We start from the raw sequence: 25221 nt of genomic DNA on the forward strand, positions 1-25221 counted from the left end.
GACCCCCCCCCAAATGATTCCTCGTTCGGAGCGCAATCCATTGGTGGGGTCACACGATCGGTTCGAGGCCTATTTAGCGACTCTGGAGCTCAACACGCGTCCGGGATTTTGACCGTATCCACCGGTCTTGACGTCATGTTGAAATGCCGTGTATCACAGTGCACGCGACCCACATTCACTTGATGACTTACAGACACACCGCGTTTCTGCGGCCATGACGGCCAACTCAATATTCCGTTTGAACTGCGCTGCCCTTTTGGGATAGGGCGCCTTTTCCTGTTTCGCTCATTCTCTAGTCTGTCCGCCGCGCTGACGTAGCCTTGTGACGCACAGTGGGCCAGAAGACCGGTGGAGGCGGACAAAACTCTCGACGCATTTTGAGCTGCAAAGTTGCCAAACGGGACTCGGACGACCGTTTGACCCCACCAATCGATTGCTCTCGTAGCTAGGAATCCATTGGTGGGGTCGCACGCTCGGTTCGAGTCCCATTTAGCGACTCTGGAGCTCAAAACGCGTCTAGAGTTTTGGCCCCCTCCACCGGTCTTCTGGCCCACTGTGTGACGTCATTCGTGGACTCGTCGCTGCAGACTGATTCCGAGAGTCGTTTTTATCTCTCTGTCTCTCTCGCACTCGTGGGGCATCGCCTTAATTTTTAAACGACAAAAGTCCCAGTTTGAATTTGAAACAAACTAAAGTTCCTCCTCACCTACCTTCACGGCTCGCACAGTAAAAACTCTACGAAGGATCGCTTTGTAATACGAAGAAAATGAAGGCTTTGTAAAATCTACAAAGAAATGCTTCGTATTACGAAGCAAAATCCTTCGTAATACGAAGCATTTCTTCATAATACAAAGCAATTCTACAATGCCTTCATTTTCTTTGTAGTTATGAAGGAAATGCTTCGTAGGCTTTTAAGAGTGCGGGCTTCCGGTCCCAAGCAACAGCTGGTCCACCTCCCAAACTTTTCACCCCGTTTCAACACGCCGCCCGCCACACAACTTTGGATTGCATCGAAGTTGTGTCTGTTTTTGCAGTGCAGCGGTGCAATTTGCATGACGAAATGAGAGTTCTGAGGAGAGCAAAGGGGCTCTATTTTCATACACCTGATGCAAATGAGATTCAAATCAACGAGTGTACACGATGGTTGATGCCGCAGTGGTTGGCCGCTGCTGTCTCTCTCGCACGTATACGGGACGCCCCGTGAGTGCGAGAGAGACGCGCTGGCGTTGCCTTCTCACGTTTTTCGTGGACACGAAGCTGAAGACTGATTCACAGAGTCGTTTTAGTCAGGGATCCTTAACTTAACTTAACATTTAACTAACACTACTTTCATAACGTAACATAAGTCAATGTTCGCTAAAGGTTAAGGGTACGGACTTATGAAAGTACTTGCAAAAGTATGTCCACACAAATTCGAGACATAAAAAAATAACCTACCCTTTTGAAAAGATGTTAGAAGTTAAGGGTAATAACTTTAACGCTTATGATAACGTTATGATGCCCTTATGAGGTAAGTTAAGGATCCCTGGTTTTCGTCGCTCTGTGTCTCTCGCTCCTATACGGCGGCCATAATATTCTAGATGCTAGTTTTAAAACCAAACCAAGCGTGTGACCCCACCAATGGATTCCTCGTTCGGAGAGCAATCCATTGGTGGTGTCACAAGTTCGGTTCGAGTCCCATTTAGCGACTGTGGAGCTCAAAACGCAACCGGGGTTTTGACCGCCTCCACCGGTCTTCTGGCCCACTGAAAGGCGTCCGCCTGTCGCTTCAGAAACGAAAGTTTACCAGCAGACTGATTCCGAGAGTCGTTTCCGTCGCTCTGTCTCTCTCGCAACCGTGGGGCGTCCTGCGTAGGTGCGAGAGAGACAGAGCGACGGAAACGACTTTTGGAGTCAGTCCGCTGACACTGTCTTGATGAACCGCCTTGAAAGGCGTGCCCTCTCACCGCTGTGAGTACGTCACCCAGCTCCGTTCCAGGAAAACAAAACAGAAAAAGTGTTTGCTCCGAGACTCCCAGATTTGAGGCAATTGTAGAAGTAGACGGTCAACACCATCAGCCGAATCAAGTAGGCTTCCTGCTGGGAGAGGGTGGGGGAAGGGTGGAGGGGGAGGCGTTTTGGTGCACCGAGGCATAAAGCTCCAAAGTTCCCGGGAAGGTTTGAAACTTGGCGGGGCCCAGCCGTAAAGCACGTCTGGCACTACTTAAAGGCGGAGGGACTGCGAGGCACAGTGGGCCAGAAGACCGGTGGAGGCGGCCAAAACTCTAGACGCGTTTTGAGCTCCAGAGTCGCTAAATGGGACTCGAACCGAACGTGTGACCCCACCAATGGATTCCTCGTTCGCAGAGCAATCCATTGGTGGGGTCTCACATTCGGTTCGAGCCCCAGTTAGCGACTCTGGAGCTCAAAACGCGTCTAGGGTTTTGGCCGCCTCCACCGGCCTTCTGGCCCACTGTGCGAGGGAGGGACGGCGGCGGGATGCAGTCAAGTTTGGCCGTCTGCGGACTGATTCCGAGAGTCGTTTTCGTCGCTCTGTCTCCCTCGCACTCGTCGGTGCGCGGAATGGGTGCGAGAGAGACGGAGCGACAAAACGACTCTCGGAATCCGTCTGCTGGACCGCGGGACCCACAGATGGGATGGATTCCCGAACCTAACGCGTCAAGCACACCGCAAGGAGAGGTTAATTTCGTTAAAGGCTCCATTCGACCAAATCAAGGAAAAAAATAATAAGAATACTCTCAATTAAATTACGTTTAGCAAAGTACCCTTTAAAAAAAAAATTTAATGTTGCTATGAAATTGTATTTCCGACTCACTGTGGGCGTCCTCTTTCTTAAACGGGTAGAAGAGGGAAGTAAATAGTAAAAAAGTGAAAAGGGTCGCAGCTGCCTCGCGTTGGTTGCCTCCGGTTATCCTGCAGACTGATTCCGAGAGTCGTTTTCGTCGCTCTGCCTCTCTCTCTCTCGCACCTGTACGGAGCGCCCATGAGTGGGAGAGAGACAGAGCGACGAAAACGACTCTCGGATTCAGTCTGGATCCGCCAGCGGCCCAGCCTACGGGTATGCCCGTTAATTACGTATTTCTCGTCCCTTTCTTGGCCCCGAGAAAGCCGGGGCAATTAATTCTGCGTTTGTTTCGTGTGTGCCCGATCCTTGCTTGCGTTCTTCCTCCACGGTGAAAAAAGAAGAAACAGGGGGGAAAAGTAACGTTGACCCATATCTGTAGTTGACTATTTTTTCCTGTCTTTTACACTTTCACCGCTAGAACATGGATGTCTGTGTCGTCCGCTCGAAAAAACAAAAACTGATAGCCACCGTTCTGTTAGCTATACCGCAGATTCCGAGAATCGTTTTCGTCGCTCTGTCTCGCTCGCACTCATAGAGCGTCCCGCGTAGGTGCGAGAGAGACAGAGCGACGAAAACGATTCTCGGAATCAGTCTGCTGGTTTTGGCGCGCATGCAGTATCAGGCAAGCTCTGCTTTTCAATTGACGAAGTGGGGGAAAGCGCTAGGTTTCTCATCAACCTCTAGTCTCTCTCTCTCTCTCTCTCTCTCTCTCTCTCTCTCTCTCTCTCTCTCTCTCTCTCTCTCTCTGTCTCTCTCTCTCTCTCTCTCTCTCTCGCTCTCTCTCTCGCTCTCTCTCTCTCTCTCTCTCGACACCTCCGCTGTGTTGTCTTGCGGAAATGACTGCTAAGTCTCCCTGAGATTGACTCGCCAGCCGGTCGATTCCGAAGCGGCGCCCCGTCGCTCTCTCTCTCTCTCTCTCTCTCTCTCTCTCTCTCTCTCTCTCTCTCCCTCTCTCTCTCTCCCTCTCTCTCTCTCCCTCTCTCCCGCACTGCCATGCGGGACGCCCCGCGAGTGCGACAGAGACGGCGCCACGACTCCAGTCGGCAGCCTCTTTGGGATGTAAACAGGAAGGCGGGGCGGCTTCGTCTGCCTCGCACCCGGTCTCGACCGTCACACCGTCATTCCTTGGATCATTCCGGGATAATTCCAGGATGTGACGAAATTCAAAATTTGATGTATTCCTTGACCGTTCAAGGATGCGTGTACAGAGAGGGGGAAGAGAGAGAGAGAGTGGGAGAGAGGGGGGGGGATGAGTGAGTGCGAGTAAGAGTGAGTGAGAGAGAGAGAGAGGAGAGAGAGAGAGAGAGAGAGAGAGAGAGAGAGTAGGAGAGGCAGCGAGGCTGTCCACCTTTCCGCCGAATGTTTTCCCTGTGTTTACACGTGTTGTCGCGTGACTGACACTCAATTTTACCCGGGCTAATTTGCATGCGTGTTCCCTTATTGATGTATTGGCTGAGGTGTGGGGCGGGCGCGGCTCGGCACGGCACGGCTCGGCTGGGTAGCGCCCGCCCCTACGGCACGGCACCGCCCTGACCATTGAATTATTGAATCGGGTCGGTGACACTGCAGTGGCCTTCTCGCCCCGCAACACACCTCAATATTACTCTCTCTCTCTCTCTCTCTCTCTCTCTCTCTCTCTCTCTCTCTCTCTCTCTCTCTCTCGCAGCGCCTTCCTCCCCGTTTCCCTCTTGACTTTCTTCCTTCTCGCTGACCAATCCCAGCGTCCCGTTTTAGGCCCGGCGTTGTTTCCGGCCAATAGGAATGCCCACTGATTCCGAGAGTCGTTTCCGTCGCTCTGTCTCTCTCGCACTCATGGGGCGTCGCGTGTAGGTGCGAGGGAGACAGAGCGACGGAAACGACTCTCGGATTCAGTCTATAGGCCTTTGAACGTAACGGGGCGGAACAGTTTATTTTGTATAAATTTGCCTTGTTGTTGTTTTGACGTGCTGACAGGCCGTGCTGTTAATTTGGTTCGGTGCAGTGCGGCATGGCGGAGCGCAGCAGAGGCCCGGCGGACTGATTCCGAGAATCGTCGCTCTGTCTCTCTCGCACTCATGGGGCGTCCCGTGTAGGTGCGGGAGAGACAGAGCGACGAAGACGACTCTCGGAATCAGTCGGCAGCGCAACGGCAATGGGCCCCAGGGGCCCCAGGGGGTCGCATTAGTCGCCAGAGACCCTCTGCCTCGGACCAATCGGAAGGGACTGGCAGCCAGTGGGGTGACGCGTCGTGAGGCACTGTGAAAACAATTATTTTGTCCTGAAGCGACAACAAGTTTTCACAGTGTGTCTGAACCATCTGTACGAAACAGTGCGTCAAACGAGGTGCTGAGAAAGTGGCGTCTCGCTTGATTATGCAAGTCACGGTAGGCAAGCATTACCTGGTTGGTTGGACCGCCGCGCGGTGTGCCGCGCTGTGCCCGGGTGCATAATGGGGGCCGTTGTACGCAACGCAGCGAGGGGAGCATTATGTCCGATGACGCTACCCGCACTGCGGCTGCCCCCCCCCCCCCCCCCCCCCCCTCTCCCTCCCTTTCCAGAACCCTCACTCCTTACCCGCCCCTACGCGCCCGCCCTCCAAGTACCTCGGGACCTCAGCCTGTGCCTTGTCGATATCCTCCCGCACAGTGGGCCAGAAGACCGATGGAGGCGGTCGAAATCCCGGGCGCGTTTTTTAGCTCCAGAGTCGCTGAGCAGGGCTCGAACCGAACGTGTGACCCCACCAATGGATTGCTCCCCGAACGAGGAAGCCATTGGTGGGGGCACGCGTTCGGTTCGAGTCTCCTTTAGCGACTCTGGAGCTCAAAACGCGTCTAGAGTTTTTGCCCCAACGGTCTTCTGCCCTCTGCGCAACCCTCTCGGTCCTCTTCCTCGCACTCGCAGGGGGTGCGAGAGGAGGCAAGCGCGACATAGCCCACTTTTTCAGATGTCGCGTTAAACAAATAAAAAAGCGTGGCAATCCGCGATGTGCCGCGAGCGACTCTTGATCCTTTTAGGGGCCAATATAATGGCGCTTCACACAGAGTGTGTCCGCGCGGCCGCGCCCTGCATGACGGCCGCACCTGTTGACACGCATGCGCTCTCTCTCTCTCTCTCTCTCTCTCTCTCTCTCTCTCTCTCTCTCTCTCTCTCTCTCTCTCTCTCGATGTGCGCTGAGTGCGCTCCATGTCGCCACTTGGGTCGCTCCGCCAATTCGTTTCCATGTTTGCGAGGCCGACGAATCGTCCGGCAATGAAAGGCCGTCGGGCAATCGGCAGAAACGGCTGCGGTTTTGAGCGTGTGTGTGTGTGTGTAGGTGTGAATGTGTGTGTGTGTGCAGGTATGTAGGTGTGTGTGTGTAGGTGTGTAGGTGTGAATGTGTATGGGTGTGGTGTGTGTAGATGTGTAGGTATGTGTGTGTGTCTGTCTGTCTCTGTCTCTCTCTCTCTCTCTCTCCTCTCTCTCTCTCTCTCTCTCTCTCTCTCTCCTCTCTCTCTCTCTCTCTCTCTCCCCCTCTGTGTGTGTGTGTGTGTGTGTGTGGTGTGTGTGTGTGTGTGTGTGTGTGTGTGTGTGTGGCACTGAGGAACGGGGCCATCGAAACCGCAAAAACCGCGGAATCGACTTTCGATTCACAGACTTTGGGTCACGCGAACCGGGAAGCCAAACTACTATTTGTTTTCCAGCCACCGCATAGGACTGTCGGTTTAGCCTAGGACCGCAAATTTCGGAAGAAACGAATCCTCTTTCAGACTCTGGGAAACCATGTGACATGTTACAAGAGAGGAGAGAGAGAGAGAGAGAGAGAGAGAGAGAGAGAGAGAGAGAGAGGAGAAACCAATGCGAATCATCGCCTGTTTCATTTCTTGCTGTATTTTGGGACCTGCACACAGGTATTTCGCCTACTGCTGCGCTGTTTCGCAAAATAATATCCGTTCAGTAAGTCGGAGTAGTCTAGCCGAACTGCAGGGCACCCCGACCGCTTTGTAATGAGCTCCGTACATTTTTAATTGGGCCGGTCCCGTGTTGCAGACTCCGGTCAGACACCTTTGCCCCTCCCGATCCCCGTTGTAGCTCTCTCCGTACACTGTAAGAAAAGTTCACAGAAAACAGCGCGCTGCTATGGGCTTTTGTGGGAAGCACTCTGTATTTTTAAGAGCGGGTTTTCTGTCCAAAGTACGGTGTGGAAAGTGAGCCTTTTTCAACATATTCTTCGGATGCAGTCGAGACCAGTTGTCGCCTCTCTCTCTCTCTCTCTCTCTCTCTCTCTCTCTCTCTCTCTCTCTCTCTCTCTTTCTCTCTCCTCTCTCTCTCTCTCTCTCTCTCTCTCTTTCTCTTCTCTCTCTCTCTCTCTCTCTCTCTCTCTCTCTCTCTCTCTCTCTCTCTCTCTCTCTCTCTCTCTCTCTCCCTCTCTCTCTCTCTCCCGGTCTGTCCCACTTCTGTCCTCTTCTTTCCACTTTCGTTCTGCCTCCCTTCATCTCACGCCCGTTCCACTGCGGTCCGACTGACCTAATTTCTGCCCGGCCAAGCTAACTCAACATTAGGCGGGATTTTAGTGGATTAGTTGGCTTCTCCGCCGCGCCACTTTTAAAACCATCACACAATATTATTATTTTAATTTTTTTAAGAATATGAGCGTATGCTTTATTTCTTCCTCCTACCCTACCTTTTTAATTCATTGGCTGTACCACTATCGCTTACAATACTCATTATAAATGACCTGTTTGTATTTTTTAAAAAAATCAACTTTCCGGGTTTTTGTTTTTTAAGAAAAGATTTGAAGATCCAATTTTGTTTTCTTGGACCAAGAAAACATCTCGCGTGTCACGACTTTCTTTCCTAAAAACTCCAAGAAAATATTGAAAAAATCAAGAAACAATTTTTTTGGGGCGTTTGTGACAATTATTGCGAGCCGTGAAATTGGTTTCCCTCGGCAATTCCTTTCCTCTGGCTCGATTTGGCTAGGCGGCTCGCCACGCACAGTGGGCCAGAAGACCGGTGGAGGCGGCCAAAACTGTAGACGCGCTTTGAGCTCCAGAGTCGCTAAATGGGACTCGAACCGAACGTGTGACCCCACCAATGGATTGCTCTCCGGACGAGGAATCCATTGGTGGGGTCACACGTTCGGTTCGAGTCCCATTTAGCGATTCTGGAGCTCAAAACGCGTCTAGAGTTTTGGCCGCCTCCACCAGTCTTCTGGCCCACTGTGCGGCCCCGCGGCCCTTGGATGAATTATAGACTGGCCTGCACTCCACTCGGCGCCGCCGGCTCAGCCAGCCCGGCAGCCCCGCCCGGAAATATGATTAATCTGCAACAATAACCTTCGAAGGCTGATAATGGAATGCTAATGAATAATGACTTGCTGCCCATTCATCGCGGGACTGCACCGCCAACTTAGCGCTACCAACAGTACCAACACTACCACTGCCAACGTAGCACCACGAACAGTACTAATACTCTAGACGTGTTTTGAGCTCCAGAGTCGCAAACACAAACCGAGCGTGTGACCCCACCAAGGATTGCTCTCCGAACGAGGAATCCATTGGTGGGGTCACACGTTCGATTCGAGTCCTGTTCAGCGATTCTGACCGCCTCCACCGGCCTTCTGGCCCACCGTGCGACACAAATGCCTACGCCACAGCTAAAACTACCAAACTCTAGAACGCACCATTTCTACCAACACTGCCGTCGTAAACTAAACCGCGGTGCTTTTGCGACCACTGCCACTGCGCAACACAGCCGAGAGGGACGGCGGAGCAGCGGCTTTCGGCCGGGCCTTCAGACTGACTCCGAGAGTCGTTCTCGTCGCTCTGTCTCTTTCGCACCTTTGCGGGACGCCCCGTGAGTGCGAGAGAGACAGAGCGACGAACGCGACTCTCAGTCTGCTGGGCCGGGCGCCCCACAGTGGGCCAGAAGACCGGTAGAGGCGGACAAAACTCTAGACGCGTTTTGAGCTCCAGAGCCGCGAAGCTGGACTCGAAGCGAACGTGTGACCCCACCAATGGATTCCTCGTTCGGAGAGCAATCCATTGGTGGTGTCACACGTTCGTTTCGAGTCCCATTTAGCGACTCTGGAGCTCAAAACGCGTCTAGAGTTTTGTCCGCCTCCACCGGTCTTCTGGCCCACTGTGCGGTGCAGCGCCGACCCTATCGGGAACCATGCCAAATTGGTGTCTTCCCCGGGTCGACTTGGCTCGGAAAGTCTTAAAACAAGGGTGGTTGCCGGAGGGTGGGCTGGGATCGACGTTACGGCAAAGGTGCCCTGCGAAGAAACTGGAGGTGCGACCGCTATCGAAGTGAGAGAGAAAAATGGGGCATTTGCGAGCGGGTCCGGCGCAGAGATAGGCAAAATTATTGGTCATCTTGAACTGCTGGCGCAGGATCCCGTGAGATTGATACGAATCTAAAAATGCATCGACCAGTTGGAATCTATGCGCCGTGCGTTTGCCTAAAGCATGAAAAAGTTAGTTTGGGAAATGATTATGTGGGGGAGGGGTGGGTAGAAAACTCCACAAAAAGGTGATTACTTGGACTGCTTGAGACAAGATAAGTCTCTAGCCGGAAGCGAGGGAACTTCATTGTCACCAGAGTGTCCTCTAGCGGCGAAAACTTCATTTTTAGTTGGTGGGCACAGTGGGCCAGAAGACCGGTGGAGGCGGCCAAAACTTAAGACGCGTTTTGATCTCAAGAGTCGCTAAACAGGACTTGAACCTAGCACGTGACCCCACCAATGGATTCCTCGTTCGGAGAGCAACCCATTGGTGGGGTCACCTGTTCATTTCGTGTTCCATTTAGCGACTCTTGAGCTCAAAACGCTTCTAGAGTTTTGGCCGCCTCCACCGGTCTTCTGGCCCACTGCGTGCCGTGCGTGCCCGTGGAATCGCATGGTTTGACAAGACCGCGAAACATGTGCGTTAGGGACCAGCAAGGGCGAGCTAGCCGCGCGAGTGAAAGTGGACTTGGTGTAAAGTGGAGGCGAAAGTGGTCTGGGGGCGAGGGGGTGGCCTGGCCGCCTAGCCTCGCCGCCTAGCCTCGCCACAGGGCCTGCTCGAATGGCCCGAGTCTGCCAAGAGAGGCTGGGAAGGGCCGGCACGTCTTTGAAAGAGTAGGAGGAGCAGGAGGACAACCAAGACGTGTTTTGATTCTTCTGCCACTGTTAAAAATACATTCACTCGTACTAATTTACGTACAAAGCACGCCGATTACATTTTACGCAGATGCACAGTGGGCCAGGAGACCGGTGGAGGCGGTCAAAACCCCGGACCGTTTTGAGCTCCAGAGTCGCTAAATGGGACTCGAGCCGAACGTGTGGCCCCACGAATGGATTGCTCGCCGAGCGAGGAATCCATTGGTGGGGTCACACGCTCAGTTTGAGTCGTATTTAGCCACTCGAGCGCAAAATGCGTCTAGATTTTGGCCGCCTCCACCGGTCTTCTGGCCTACGTCAGCCTGCGGTGACGAGGGTAGGCAACACGCTGCACTTGTTTGTCTCGCGGGCTGGCCCAGCCTCGCATTACCATTACCATTAAGGCACTGGCAAAACTGAATCGTAGTTGTATGCTTCATTCAAGCATACAACTTCGCTTGAAGACTTTACGCTTGAAGTCAAGCGTAGAGAAGAAATTCCATCATGCATTTGGATAGGCGGAAGAGAGGCGAAATGGAGAACTACGCTTGAAGCCGAGCGTAGTTCTACTGCGCTTGAAGAAAGGCGTAAAAGTACGCTTCAGTTCTACCAGTGGGGCTAGACCACACATGATCGTATGCTCGCAGGCGCTCACTTCAAAACCAATCAACATTTTTCCCCCTTGCTACTAGTTACTAAACCCGCGACGCCTGTCTCTCTCTGTTTCAGAACTCGACCTGTACCCAGTGGAGGCCCTCACGACGTGCAACCACGCCCTAGCAGTGTGCAACTCAGAGCCCAAGTGCATCGCCCTGTTCGACCAGTTCAAGGCCGACTGTAAAGTGAGGGACAAGAAATGCCGCATGGACAGCCGGTATGTTCCAATTCATTTTATACAGTTTTTTTAATGGTGACGACAGTGTGTCAGATGGAGGACAGGGGTAGTGGTCAGTCACAGTGGGCCAGGAGACCGGTGGACGCGTGCAGAGCTCCAGAGTCGGTTAGCAGGGCTCAAACTGAACGTGTGACCCCACCAATGGAGTCCTCGTTCGGAGAGCAATCCATTGGTGGGGTCACACGTTCAGTTCGACGCCCATTTAGCGACTCTGGAGCTGCTCAAAACGCGTCCAGAATTTTGACTGCCGCCACCGGTCTTCTGGCCCACTGTGAGAGTGGGGCAGAGAGGCAGAGATCGAAGGAGAGGGTAGAACGGAAATGTGTCCTCGCTCGGGGCCTGGCCATTCCGAATAAGTGGCGTGCAGTTCGGTGGCGTGGCGTGGCGTCGTAGCCTGTAAGGCATTTGACGCGTCACCGCCGGGGGCTTTGGCTCGGACTGTACCCGAGGGGCGGCTCTGCAGCCAACGCCAGCTGGGGCGTACAGTGTACTGCACAGGGGCGGTGATGCAGACGCGGCCCCACATGCCGATGCGTTGGAAAACCATTTTCAAGCCGTTTTGGTGGTGACCTTCTCACCGCTCCGGCGCACAGTGGGCCAGAAGACCGGTGGAGGCGGTCAAAAATCCCGGACGCGTTTTTGAATTCCAGAATCGCTAAATAGAACTCGAACCGAGCGTGTGACCCCACCAATGGATTCCTCGTTCGGAGAGCAATCCACTGGTGGGGTCACACGTTCGGTTCGAGTCCCATTTAGCGACTCTGGAGCTCAAAACGCGTCCGGCACTTTTACCGCCTGTACCGGTCTTCTAGCCCACTGTGCACTGGCGGCCTCACGGCTAAAGTACCGCCTGGGATTCCCAGGCGCATCATGGGGAATAGGGCCTATTTTCCAGGCACCGCCTGGGAATCCCAGGCGGTACTTTTGCCGTGCTCGGCTGTCAAAATTAGTCCCGGGATAGGGCAGTCGCCACGGCGCTTCCACACTCGTCACGTGACACATGCATGATTCAGACGCGGCCGTCTAGACGTCAGCCGTCGCCGCGACACTTCTCGGCACATCTCCTCGTTCCACGAGCCTCCTTGACCTACTTGTATCAACCGGCCGTCACCAAACTATACATAGCGCCCTTGGTCGAAGATTCTGCGCCGCAAATCCTCAAGAAAAGGCAAAAAAGTTTGATTTATTAAAAAAATGCAGAAATAGAGTGTAAAATGTTGTTTTTACAACTCTCTACGTGTTTGGAAGACAGTGTGATGTGCTATAATCATTCCTTATCATTGCTCTGAGTTGAAATGAAATTATTTTACCTCTGTCGTATGATGTTAGTTTTTCACCCAGAAAAGTGGTTTCTTTTAATTCAATTTGCATTGGAAGGCGAAAAAATCTTGGCTCAAGCAAAAAAAATTTATGCAAGAAAAAAAAAGTTTGGATCAAGAAAAAGTCTCTTAAAAATAAAACTAATGAAAGGTTTTTTGGTTTTTAGTAGATCCAAGAAGTCAGTTTTTTTTGTTTTAGTTGTTGGTAATGATTGTTGGAAGAGAAGTCGGTGCGAGACTCGCCAATCAATCCCCGGACTGAGTCCGGCCGGAAGGATAACAGAGTAGGACGGGCGGCGCGGTAAAAGTGCCAATGGAATGGCTGCCCCTCGCCTGGCGCGCCTCGCTCGCCTCGCTCGCCCCGGCCGACTTGGTCAGTGTCCCTCCCCCTGCCCCATAAACGCCACTCACAGTTTGCAATGAGATTACCGAGACGGCAGTGCCGTGGCGGTGGCGGTGCGTCCGGTCGGGGCGGTCCCCGGGCCTCGCCGCGCTCGAGCGTCGGCAGCATGGAGAGCGTTGCCAGTATTGACAGCGGTGGCAGCATTGACTGCAGCATTGACTGCAGCCTTGGCAGCAATATTGACACTCCCGCGAGGCACTCCAGATCTCGTGCCGGTGTTGCTTGCTGCCTTAGAAGGCAAGAACCCCCCGCACGCTGGAAACCTAACGAACTAGCTTGAGCATACATAATACAAGCTAATTTACTTTGTTATACGAAGAAATAGTTCGTAAATTACGACGTATTTTCTATGTAAGCGTATGTACGTTCTAGATATTTAACAAGCTGCTCTTCTTTGTAAGGGCCAAAATAGTTGTTGAGGTTTTCAGAGTGTAGAAAATGGTTTGTCAGCCTAAGGGGAACCAACTCGAGATAGTCAGTGTACGCCTAGGTAATCAGAGACATAACGTACTCCGACATAATCACAGAATACTTTTTTAATCGCCTTTTGCTAAACTTTGTTACCTTTTGACCACATTTCGGAGGCGGCTCCTCCCAAACTAGCTGCGGTCAAAGCCTGCCCGAGGCAGGGCATGAAAGAGTAGGGTCTTAAGAACACTGGGGCGTTGAGGGAGGCCTTTGACCGCAGCTAGACTGGTCGCAATGGCAACCCAAAGACAGCAGTATTTGATTTTCGACATGTTGACAGCTTTTTAAGGCCGGCCCTCAAATATTCTCCAAAAATCCCTAAAAATCAACAAGGTCATTTACCTTTGCTTGCAGGGAGCGGTGCTTCCAGTCATGGAAAAACATGAGGAAGACCCCCATCTTCGGCTGCATCTGCCCCACCAATCACATGAAGCGGCGGTGCGACCGGATCTTTAGCACACTCAACTACAACAGATGTGTCGGTGAGTCATTCATCCTGTTCGCGCCTTTTTTGTGACATCGCCGCCGCGTACCTCACACTAAAACACAAGGGAATATCATTGTGAATTTCTGTGTACAAACCGGTACAAACCCAATGAATTTCAGTCGAATGTCGGTGAATTCCAGACAAATTTCGATGAATTTCAGTCGAATTTCACTGAATTTCAGTCAAATTTTCATGAATGTTGATGAATTTTAATAAATTTTACATATTTTATGAATTTTGGTGTGCAAATTTGGCGGGAGTTATTTCCCCTTGCAAAAACATAAAAATGACCCGAGAGAAAATTATTGGCTGCAGATTGGCTGCAGGTTGGCTTCCTCCGGGTGCCTGACAGCGCTCGGATGGATCTCGGATGGCTGCAGACATTGGCTGGCTGTATTCGGACATACGTCAGCCAAAATCCAGCCATCTACAGCCGCTGCAGCCTCTCTGGCTGCACCTGCCAGCCACTGAAGTGTCCCTTTGGAGCCGAGTCAGCCCTGCCCCCGCTGCTCTAGGCTGCACCCCGCAGCCTACGGGATGCTCCAGGCAGCCTTCCTTCGCGGACCACGCTGCCCCCAGCAGCCACGAGGCTGCGAGGCGCTGCTCTAAGCTGCACCCCGCAGCCTTCAGGATGCCCCAGTCAGCTTTCCTTCGCCCGGGCCACGCTGCCCCCGGAAGCCCAGAGGCTGTGAGGCGCTGCTGTAGGCTGCACCCCGCAGCCTTCAGGATGCTCCAGGCAGCCTTCTTTCGCCCGGGCCACGCTGCCCCTGGCAGCTATGAAGCTGCGGGTCACAGCCACATCTCGGCTGCATCCTGCAGCTTCGTGGATGCCATCGGCAGCACCCATATCGCTACTAGGCTTCACTCCTTAGTACATGAAGGTCCCCATGACGACCTTTGAGGGTGCCTGTTACGCCCTTTAAAATTCTATGGATCCGTTCCATATCCAAATCTGCCAAGTAATTTCATCTAGGACTTTCCGTTCCCGAGATATCAAAGATAACAAAAAAGTGTCCCGATTTTTACGAAACTTGCATGGCTTATGTATGTTAACGTATTCCACTCAAATATCAGCATACCACGCACCCATTCTATTTTTTCTATTTTTTATAACCCTTTAATCAAGGAGTGCGCCTGAATACCGCCAGCATCCACCATGCTGCATCCGTAGCCTACAGCCTTTGCAGCCTATACACTGAGGGAAATGTTTTGGGGCCACACCTAAACTTACAGCTGTGACAACCAATCTGTTTGGTCGCTGGGGGTTCAATTAAACGTTCGATGGCCACATTTAAATCGTTTATCGCACTACTTTAGTTGTGAGATGTACTCTTTTTCCAACATGTCGTCTGTCTATTTTAGCCACTGCCACTGAATCAAATCTTGTTACAGTGACTGAATGCGATAAGGTCTGACGATTGACTGTTTAGTCCTGACACATAAACGTAAACCGATGAAAAAACGACTCCAAAACGAGTGTTCGAACCACGGACCTACGTGTTACGAGTCCGTCGCTCTACTAACTCGCCCACCTGGCTGACTGAGAGAGGTCGGCATTGATGGGCCTCTTGGACTGACGAATGTGTGCGGACGCACCGAGAAAATGATAGCTCGCTCCCTTTCCTGGGGTCCCAAGTGTCCCACAGTCCATCTCCTGACAGCACAATAGTATACAAAGATACTAAGCCAGGAGAAACTGGTTGCGCTACGGGGAGTTGAACCCCCGAACCCGGCTTCTTATCCAGCCTCCAGGCACGGAGACCACTGAGCTACCGCACTGTTGAGAATATGGCGGAGCGCTGGGCGATGGCAACGCGACTTCCGTGTTGAGTGTCGCATCGCCAGTGTTTCGGTGCCACACCTAAACGCTTTAGTCGCGACTACTGGCCATCGATCAAGCCTATGACTAAAGCCAGTTTAATCGAGTCCTTTCATGCTGACTATTATTGGCGGTTCAGTCACTCTCACTATTTAGCAGTCTTATTGTGATCATCGGCTGAACAGTTGCAAGGATTGAACTCGTGTAACTGTCGCCATTGGGGGGTTCCACAAAACACAGTTTTATCGTGAGGCACCGACCCCTTCTCTCAGTGTATGGCTGTATAGTCCTGCCGTAGCCCGGCTGCATCCGGCAGCCATTACGCTGCGACGCGCAGCCTACAGCCATTGCAGCCCGCCTGGCTGCGAAGTCCAGCCGCGGCCTGGCTGCCGCCAGCAGCCAACACGCTGCGACGCGCAGCCTACAGCCACTGCAGCTAAGTTGGCTGTGCGTGGCAGCGTTTATAGGCTGCTTCGGGCAGCCAAAAGGCTTCTGTGCGCAGCTTCTGAAGCGTTCCACAGCCAAAGCGCTCCGTGAAACAGCCAGACCAGCCACTGCAGCGTGTATGGCTGCAAGTCCAGGACGTCGCTATGGCTGCGACATGGCTGCAACGCAGCCACGGCAGCCATGCATACAGCCAAAAAACGGTCCATACAGCCATGCGTCAGCCAAGCGTCAGCCTATCTCCAGCCTTCTATTTTTACTCGGGGAAGGCAGCAGCAGAAGCACCTGGGACTCATGGATCCGTATCTCTTGAAACAAGTAGACTGTCCCGGATTCTCGCAGTTCGAGGCCACGGAACGCTTGCTTCATTTCCCGCAGCAGAAATAAAAACAAGAGTCAAACCGGAAAAGATGACGACGAGATATGAATCAGACGCCGTCATCCTCTCTTGACGCGCGCGGCCGAGGGGGTAACCACTCGCGTAATACCCTGAACACAAATACCGTGTATTACGCGTAATACACGTGATCGTAATACCATTTTTGGGTCAAATGTGCCAAATTTGGGCATTTTAGGGCCGTAATACACGTGTAATACACCCGTAATACAGCGTAATACCGAGTAGTCTGTACACGATTTCTTGAAGTGTTTACCCCCTCGCGCGCGGCGGTGCGACTGCATAGACACGGAAAGCAGGGATTCGTTTCTCTCTCGTTACTTGCACTGAGCCGCGCGGCTCGGAGAAGTACCTCCCGCCTCTCCACGCCCCTCCCTCCCACAGTGGGTCAGAAGACCGGTAGAGGCGGCCAAAACTTCAGACGCGATTTGTGCTCCTGAGTCGCTAAACGGGACTGGAACCGAACGTGTGACCCGAGGGGGAAATCACTCTTAAAACCTGTGACCCGACTACTCCCTATTACGTTCTATTACGCTATTACAGAAAGCTTATTACGCTCGAAAATATCCAGATTTAGGCTAAAATCGGACCATTATAGGGAAAATTCTAAGAAATTTGGCTATTGGGTGATTCCGTGCGTAGAGGGCGTTTTCGTGTCCACACCCTCCCCAGAGCGAACTTATTCGAGTGCAGTCCATTTATACACTTAAGAATCTTGTTTGGCACTAGAATAGCTTGTTCCCTTTGTAAACGGACTTTCAAAGCTAACATGTGACGCGGGAGAGGGGCCAAAAGGGTCGATTTTGTAAGTTCCGTCATGTCCATTCGCACCTTACACCAACTTTGCGGCTCTATAACCCTGCGTTCCATTCAAATCTTCGAATTCCACACACACCCATCAAATCTTTAACTAAGAGTGACTATCTTGCTTGAATTTGAAGATCGTATATTGATTGGAACTGTACTTTCAGAACGCGTACTAAATGTCCACCGTACTCCGACTTTTACCTTAGCGGTTTCAAAGTAAGCACCAAAAAAACTACTAGGAGTGCTTCCTGCTCAAAACCACCGCCGTATTCAGAATCAGCACGGTCTGTTTACCATGTGAACGAATTTCGGTGGCGAAAAAGTGAGGGGGGTGAGTGTGAGAGTGGAAGTAGTGTGTGAAATCGGTGGGTTGTAACAATTGGTGTAATTTCCGTATGCCCCTCTCGCTCCTCGTCTATTGGGTTTTGAAAGACATCCTACACTTGAAAAGATGTGTCTTGACGTCGAACTAGTGTGCCAAACTTATGGCATATTTCTGTGGCGATATGCAGTTGCAGTGAGCCAGAAACACCTGTTTGTAATTTCCGTCAAGCGTAATTTCCGTCATATTTTCAGTTAATTTCGTCATATTTCATAGGGGGAGAAAACGAAAGTCAAATTTTAGCTCGCCCACGCTCAGAGTGTCTTCCTGGGGTTCAATTGATGCCATCTAGGCCTAATTCCGGCCGAACAAGCAAGATTGATTACTTGACTTTCTTAGGTGGCTAAAACGGCCCCTACGCACGGAATCACCCTATTACGCTATTACTATTACGCGTAATACTAGGAATCGGTGACCCGACTATTACGCGAGTGATTTCCCCCTCGGTGTGACCCCACCAATGGATTGCTCTCCGTAAGACGAATCCATTGGTGGGGTCACACGTCGGGTTTGAGTATCGTTTACTGACCCTGTAGCTCAAAACGCGTCTAGAATTTTGGCCTCCTCCATCGGTCTTCTGGCCCACTGTGCGCCCTCCCCCACCCACCGCGCCCACTCACTGCCCCAACCGTTTTCCCTTATTCCCCCACCCGCTCACCTAGACAGCAATTTCTCCCGCCGCTCCCCTTTGCTGCAAACCGAATTTACCGGCAACGGCACAACGCGGGCCTGCCCGGCCTCCGCGCGCGGTGCGATGTAAGTTTCGCCCGCAAAATGGCCCATTTACGGACCCCGCGACTCTCAAAGGACGTCCCGCCAAAAAAAAAAAAAGATGACAGGAACACAAGGACTTTTTGCACCTTGTCTAAGATCCAGAAACAACAGACCGGTGCAGGCGGCTGAAATTCCAGACGCGTTTTGAGCTCCAGAGTCGCTAGACAGGACTCAAGCCGATCGTGTGACCCCACCAATGGACTCCTCGTTCGGAGAGCAATCCATTGGTAGGGTCACACGTTCTGTTCGAGTCTCGTTTGCGACTCTGGTGCTCAAAACGCGTCTCGCGTTTTGGCCGCTTCCGGTCTTCTGGCCCACTGTGCGGCGCGCTGTGCCTGGGCAACCAGTAAACTGCCGGCCGAGCGCGCCACTCCGCCACCTCATCATCGAGAGGCACTTGTTGTGCCGCTTCGCGTCAACAGCGCGTTTAAATTTTGGGGTCGTCCAATTATTTGGAGCACGCGTTTCTGCGTTTTTTTTTCTGCCAATGGGGCAACGTGACCCGATTGCCGAGCCACGGCCGCCCCGCCATGGCTGGCAGACGGCTCGGCACGGCACGGCTCGGCTGGACACGGTTCGGCATGGCTCGGCATGGCTCGGCACTGCTCGGCACGGCTCGGCACGGCTCGGCACGGCTCGGCACGGCTCGGCTCCCGGGCGCTGACCGCTGAGTTTTTCATCCCGCGTGCCGGATAACTCGTTACTGGTGTGGTTTGCTGCGCGGGCGGCCGCGCCTCCGACGCTCTAAACTGTTTTGCGTGCGTTTAGTTTGGTCCGCCAATGGGGCGTGCACTCTCAGCCGTTTACTGACTATTTCTCATTAGCAGACGTATTTCTGTAAGCAACTTTAATACTTAGTATTAAGTTCTTAAATACTTAAAAATTTCTTTGTAATTTACTAAGAAAACGGTTATATCAGTACAGTACTTAGCAATTGCTAAGTAATACTGACAAAAAATACTAAGTATTATGGTTGCTTACAGAAATGCGTAAGCCAATGAGAAAAAGTCAGTAAAAGGCTGAGAGTGTGCGGTTTGGCCGTTCGTCCGCTGCACTCGGCAGCGGCGGAAATGAAAATAAAATGAATCCTCGCGCAAGTTATTATCAACTGATACTGCTCTTATTTTTTTAAAAAATTTTTGTTTGTTTTTTAAATGCAGTCATGTAACCACCTTTTCCAACGGGTAAATTACTATGAAGTTCGGTGTACAATTGAAATGAATTTCATTCGAATTAAAATTAATCTCAGGCGAAAAACTGCAGATTTTTAATAATATTTTCAATATATTCGAACAAATTTAAGTATTATCAAATCTTTTGTGAATTTTGGTGTTTAATGTGGCTGGAGTTCTTTCCCTTTGGCCTTTTTCTGGTCATTTTTCTGGCTGATTCCGTAAGGACGCCGTGTTCTCGCCCCGCTGCGCGTGAAATTGAAATCAATGAAAGTGACTCTGAAGAGGGGACTGCCTGACTTCGCCCGAGTTGGAGCGCCTCCTCCGTCCAATCGGACCCGACAATGCGACGAAATGACGGTCATCTCCGGGACGAGCATGCAGAAAGTGACTGACCAGGGGCACGGCCCTCGGGACGGGGAGAGGGAGGGAGAGAGAGAGGGAGAGAGAGAGAGGGGGGGGAGAGAGAGAGAGAAGGGAGAGAGAGAGAGAAGGGAGAGAGAGAGAGAGAGAGAGAGAGAGAGTACGGGGCCCACGTCCAGGGGATGGGGTGGTGGGAAAGGTTGGGGGTGAGAACGGACGGAGGTTGTGGATAGATAGGGGGTGACCTGGGAAAAAGTGGGAGGGGGCGTGACCAGAAAAATGGGAGGGGGGGGGGGACGGAGTCGCCTGATGTGAAACGAATCCCACACGTTCCTCGCGGTGGAATAATACGCTCCCACAATGAGTCACGCAGACGGGCTGGCAAACATCGCGAAAAAAAATGATGCTCCCGCTGACTGTTTTTCGTTGACTGCGCTCACGGCGCTACTACACCGTAAGCTGGGGTAGTTTCACCAAATTCCGAGGTAAAATGACAAAATTTTTGAGGTAATATGATAAAAGTTCCTGGTTATTTACGACGATTTGGGTGAACCTGAACCGCCATTTTCGTCACCAAGAAAGCTGCAGTCCCTTTTTTTGACGAGACCATTTTTCGGCGTGATTGTTGACAGGGAACAGTCTTCCAATTCAACTGGATTTATAATTGTAAAGATTAACTAGGGGTACGCGCCGTTTTGTTTGGGCGCGTAGTAGGCGAGCGATGCGTCTGTATTCTTGTAGAAGATGGTGAAGAATATATGCAAAGTAAGGCCAATACAGGGTCAATGTGAAACTTAATTTTAAAAGTTTGGTCACAAATTGGTAAATTTTGGGGAAAGTAAAGGTCTGGGATGAAATTGGAAGTCATTTTCATTTTCGTGATCAGCACACCAAAAACTGCAGGAAACTATGTAAAACTCGATGTAAAAATTTTGGTCCGAAATTGGTAAATATTTGGAAAAGTAAAGGTCTGAGATGAAATTGGAAGTCATTTTCGTGATCAGCGCACCAAAAACTGCAGGAAACTATGTAAAACTCAATGTAAAAATTTTGGTCCGAAATTGGTAAATATTTGGAAAAGAAAAGGTCTGAGATGAAATTGGAAGTCATTTTCGTGATCAGCACACCAAAAACTGCAGGAAACTATGTAAAGCTCAATGTAAAAATTTTGGTCCGAAATTGGTAAATATTTGGAAAAGTAAAGGTCTGAGATGAAATTGGAAGTCATTTTCGTGATCAGCACACCAAAAACTGCAGGAAACTATGTAAAACTCGATGTAAAAATTTTGGTCCAAAATTGGTAAATATTTGGAAAAGTAAAGGTCTGGGATGACATTGGAAGTCATTTTTGTGATCAGCACACCAAATACTGCAGAAAGCAATGAAACACCGAGGAAATTTTGGTCGCAAATCATGTAATTCTAGTTGAAAGTATGGGTCTTCAGTTGTTAGGTTTCTTAAGAGCGTTTCCTGTTCATAGTGTCATGCCACGAACCCTGACCCTGTTACTCAGTCGAGTAACATTTAACAGCCAGCATTGAATTGCTTAATACGATTCACAAATACTTCAATTACCATTCGATATCTCCTTGTTACTGAACTTATGAATACGCAATGTTATTAGTAATACCTAAATAGCCTTTCTCCCTTTTAGTTTAAACTAGTGGATTTAACTATATTGATTTATCTGCATTAATTAAAAAGAGACATATTTACAGGCAGGCTGATTTCAACTACTTTACGGAGAAGACCTTCTGTCAGATCCAATGAATCGTGTCATAGAATCCAATGTCGAGGCCACTTATTGCTAAATGCAAGTTTATCTTAGGGGCCGTACCCATATTACGTGACCGATTTAGGGGGGGGAGGGGGTTCGGCCAAATCCTACGGACGGTCACGAGGGGGGAGGGGGGGTTAATTCAAAAGTCACGTAGTCACGAATTTGGAAATTATGATAGCAAAACACACGAGGTAGCGGCGCGGTCAGGCAACAGATATCTGTTCCTGCTGCATCCAAGCGGACAGAAACCAAGTTTCCCGAAATATGACAAGTTTTAGCGGTCGTTTTATGAATTCAAAGTGGCCATTTGATGTAAAATTGCTTAAATTTTACTTCCTCTGACCTTCAGGGTTCCAAAAAAAGACCCCTTCTGTGAGCTAATAGACTATTCTAGTCGTCGACTGAAGAACAAGAAGAACAAAACCGAAAATGAAGTGGATTAGGAGCAGGTAGCGAGCCCAGTTTAAGGGAGAAATGTTGAGAAATATGTTTCTTTCCTTTACCAATAAGTATTAGAAACAGGCCTAATAGCATATCAACGCGAGAGGATTCGGGAACCTCTAAAATTATTGCCCTCGAACGGGTGGACGGCGCCATTTCCGGTTTTGTGCGGCTTCTTGTTCTTCACTCACCAACGACTGGAATGGCTTCATCGATGATCTTTGTCTTTCTTCACATCAGGAAACATCAAATTAGACGAAAAACAGCTTTTGAGAAAATCCTACGTGACATCGGTAGGGGGGAGGGGGGGGGTTCGCGAAGATCCTACGGTGTGTCACGATGGGGGGGGAGGGGGTCCAAAAGTGGCCTAAAACCGGTCACGTAATATGGGTACGGCCCCTTATTGATAATGATAGTCATGGTGTGTTATTTAATCTTTGAAACAGTTTAGCAAAAGTATTTACCTAACATTCTGAGTAAATTAAAAAAAAAAGCAAACTCAAACCATGACCAACACAAATTACCAGTTGTCGCAGACAATGTATGATTAAGTTAAAAGAATCGTCTCATGAAATCATATGACCAAGTCAGTGAATCGTCTCATTGAATCTGATGTCAATGTCAAACCTTGAATGTGCTACACTCACTCATCATATGGTTTTCTTTAAGGTTAGTACTATAGTAAACTCACAGCATTGCAATGAAGCCTTTTCCCAGAATCAGTGCCAAGAGTCAGCAAAGACTATTTATTTTGGCAAGATTAGCATCTGGTTTGTACTCATAGAATGTATTAATATATTTTCTAACTGTTATTGAGCAAAGCAAACAACTGAAAAATATAGTGTCTGAGAATATAAATGGAAATACACTCACAAAGTTCAAAAGACCAAATCATTCTTGCAATTATCAAACACACTCCACTGACTAAAACATTTCCCCTGTAGTGGGGGATGGGAGAGGGTGGACGGACGGACGAAACGCGTAATAATTGTCACTTTCATTTTCCGTATTTCACTGAGTTGACTCTCCGGAGGGGTTTCAATCATTCTAAATTATCGAAAAACTATGACCGTACTCACTTCTAAGCCCTTCTGTTCTTTAGTTTGTTTTATTTGACAATGTTTTGACAGGTCCCGTATTTAAGAGTCGCGGCCGCAAGTATGAAAAATTGCTACGAGCTGCCAAGCACTGCCAACCTAACCACGCTAAGAACCTAATTCAAAAAGATGTTTTGAATATTTCAAACAATAGTAATCGTGAATATAAGATAAACTCCCCCTGGGGGAGATTTAGGAGCCTTCCGGTGCGAAATTTTGAAACTATTTGTGCGGTAGTTGCTGAGAAACGTGAGTGAGTTACGGACACACAGACAGACAGACGCACGACCAGTCACTTTTTGGTACCCCCAAACACGGCATGGGCTCGCTATCGCTCGCCAAAAAGTGCGTCTCAAATCACCCCGGAAGTGTCTTATATTACCCCACGGTTACGGTAGGCCATCGCGGAGAAACCGTCCTCCAACCAAACTGCACGCAGGGGAGCCAAAACTCTCCCATCAATACGTTTAGTTGTCGCAAATATCCAATAGTCTTTTTTTTTTTTTCGGGTAAGTTGGCGGCAAGCAGGTCGAGAGGAGGAGGGCAACTTTCCGGTCCAAAAAGTACCCAGGGGTCCGGGAGTCCGGGCCGAGCCGCCGCGGCTAGGCGTGGCTAGGCGTGGCCCGCCGGGAAGGAAGGAGCGCGGTGGGGTTTTAGCGAGTTTGTAATTAAAGCGACAAAGGGAGACCGCCTGCTGCCTGCCATGACTAACGCCCCGACACTGCTAGAAGCGGCTAGGAGTGATTGCCGACGCAGTGGTGACGCGTGCAGAGCTCCAGAGTCGCTAAATGGGACTCGAACCGAACGTGTGACCCCACCAATGGATTCCTCGTTCGGAGGAGCAATCCATTGGTGGGGTCACACGTTCGGCTCGAGTCGTATTTGGCGACGCTGGGGCTCGAAACGCGTCCGGGATTTTGACCGCCTCCGCCGGCCTTCTGGCCCACTGTGCGAGCGGTCGTGTAGCGCGGCTGGGTTTGCATTGTCCTGTTGGGGCCGCATTGCAAATACACGTCGGCGCGGCCGGACCCCCCCCCCCCCCCCCCCACACACACACACACACCACCACTTCGCTCCCTTTTGATTACCTGGCAGCGGCGCCACCTCGCCGCGACAAACACGGCCCGTGTTCCAGCAGACGGATTCCGAGAGTCGTTTCCGTCGCGCTGTCTCTCTCGCACTCACGGGGCGCCCCGTAGAGGTGCGAGAGAGACGGAGCGACGCAAACGACTCTCAGTCTGCAGTGTGCCAACGTCACGGCGTCCGCCGGGATTTCGGGCCGCCTCGCCTTCGTTATAGTTTGCCAGCGCGGTTCCCGAATCACGCGTCGCTGCACTTCGCATTGCCTCGCGGACTCTGTCTCGCGCTCACGACCTATGGAGAGAGAGAGAGAGAGAGAGAGAGAGAGAGAGAGAGAGAGAGAGAGAGAGAGGGAGAGGGAGAGAGAGGGGGGGGGAGAGAGAGAGGGAGAGAAAGAGGGAGAGAGAGAGAGAGAGAGAGTGCGTGTCTGTCTCTCCTCTCTCTGTCTCTCTCTCTCTCTCTCTGTCTCTCTCTCTCTCTCTCTCTCTCTCTGTCTCTCTCTGTCTCTCTCTCTCTGTCTCTCTCTCTCTCTCTCTGTGTCCTGTGGTCCCTGTTTTGATTCGCGTTTGAAAGCGTCACCGCACGCACCCGGCGTCAGCGAGGATGCTGCGTCGGAAAAATAAAATTGGCTTCCTCCTCGCCTCGAGTAATGAGGTTATGTAACTGTAAACGAAATCCAATCGAATCGACGAAAATTCATTTGCCTTCCCAAGTTTATGTGACGCCGAATATAAAAGAACCGTACCGGCAATTAACTAGGACTGCACTCTAAAAGTTGTGAAGTGAAGAAACGCTACATTGTAGTGGAAATATCTCCACAGTGTGGAAGTGCAGCTTACTTCAAAACATGCTTTAAAAATTCAGTGCACCTTCTAAGTACCATTTTGACAAATTTCGTTTGCATCATGGAGAGAAAGCCTTCACCATAATATGTTGGTGCGGCTTTTCGTCATAACACATTTAGAGCGTGTAGTGTGTACTGTTCTAGTCGAGGGGGCAACAGCTCCCCACATTCGTTGGACAAAATTTGAACACATTCCACATTCACTAGGCAAAAAACTGACGAAAACGCCTGTAAATAGGCAACATGTGCGGCAAACACACCAAAAATCTCTCACACATTCTCACAATCATTGTACACAGAGTTTT

General features: G+C 50.7%; 1 protein-coding gene across 1 annotated transcript in view; it reads left to right on the forward strand.

The window, feature by feature from the left end:
* Nucleotides 1-25221, forward strand: part of LOC117644646 (GDNF family receptor alpha-2-like) — a 72020-nt gene that overhangs the window by 29509 nt on the left and 17290 nt on the right. Inside the window, exons 2-3 of the mRNA XM_034384256.1 lie at nucleotides 10674-10818; nucleotides 13384-13511. Of these exons, the coding sequence (XP_034240147.1) occupies nucleotides 10674-10818; nucleotides 13384-13511 (273 nt within the window). The remainder of the gene's footprint in view (nucleotides 1-10673; nucleotides 10819-13383; nucleotides 13512-25221) is intronic.

The sequence above is a fragment of the Thrips palmi genome, unplaced genomic scaffold, assembly GCF_012932325.1.
Source record: "Thrips palmi isolate BJ-2018 unplaced genomic scaffold, TpBJ-2018v1 HiC_scaffold_18, whole genome shotgun sequence".
NCBI lineage: Eukaryota > Metazoa > Arthropoda > Insecta > Thysanoptera > Thripidae > Thrips > Thrips palmi.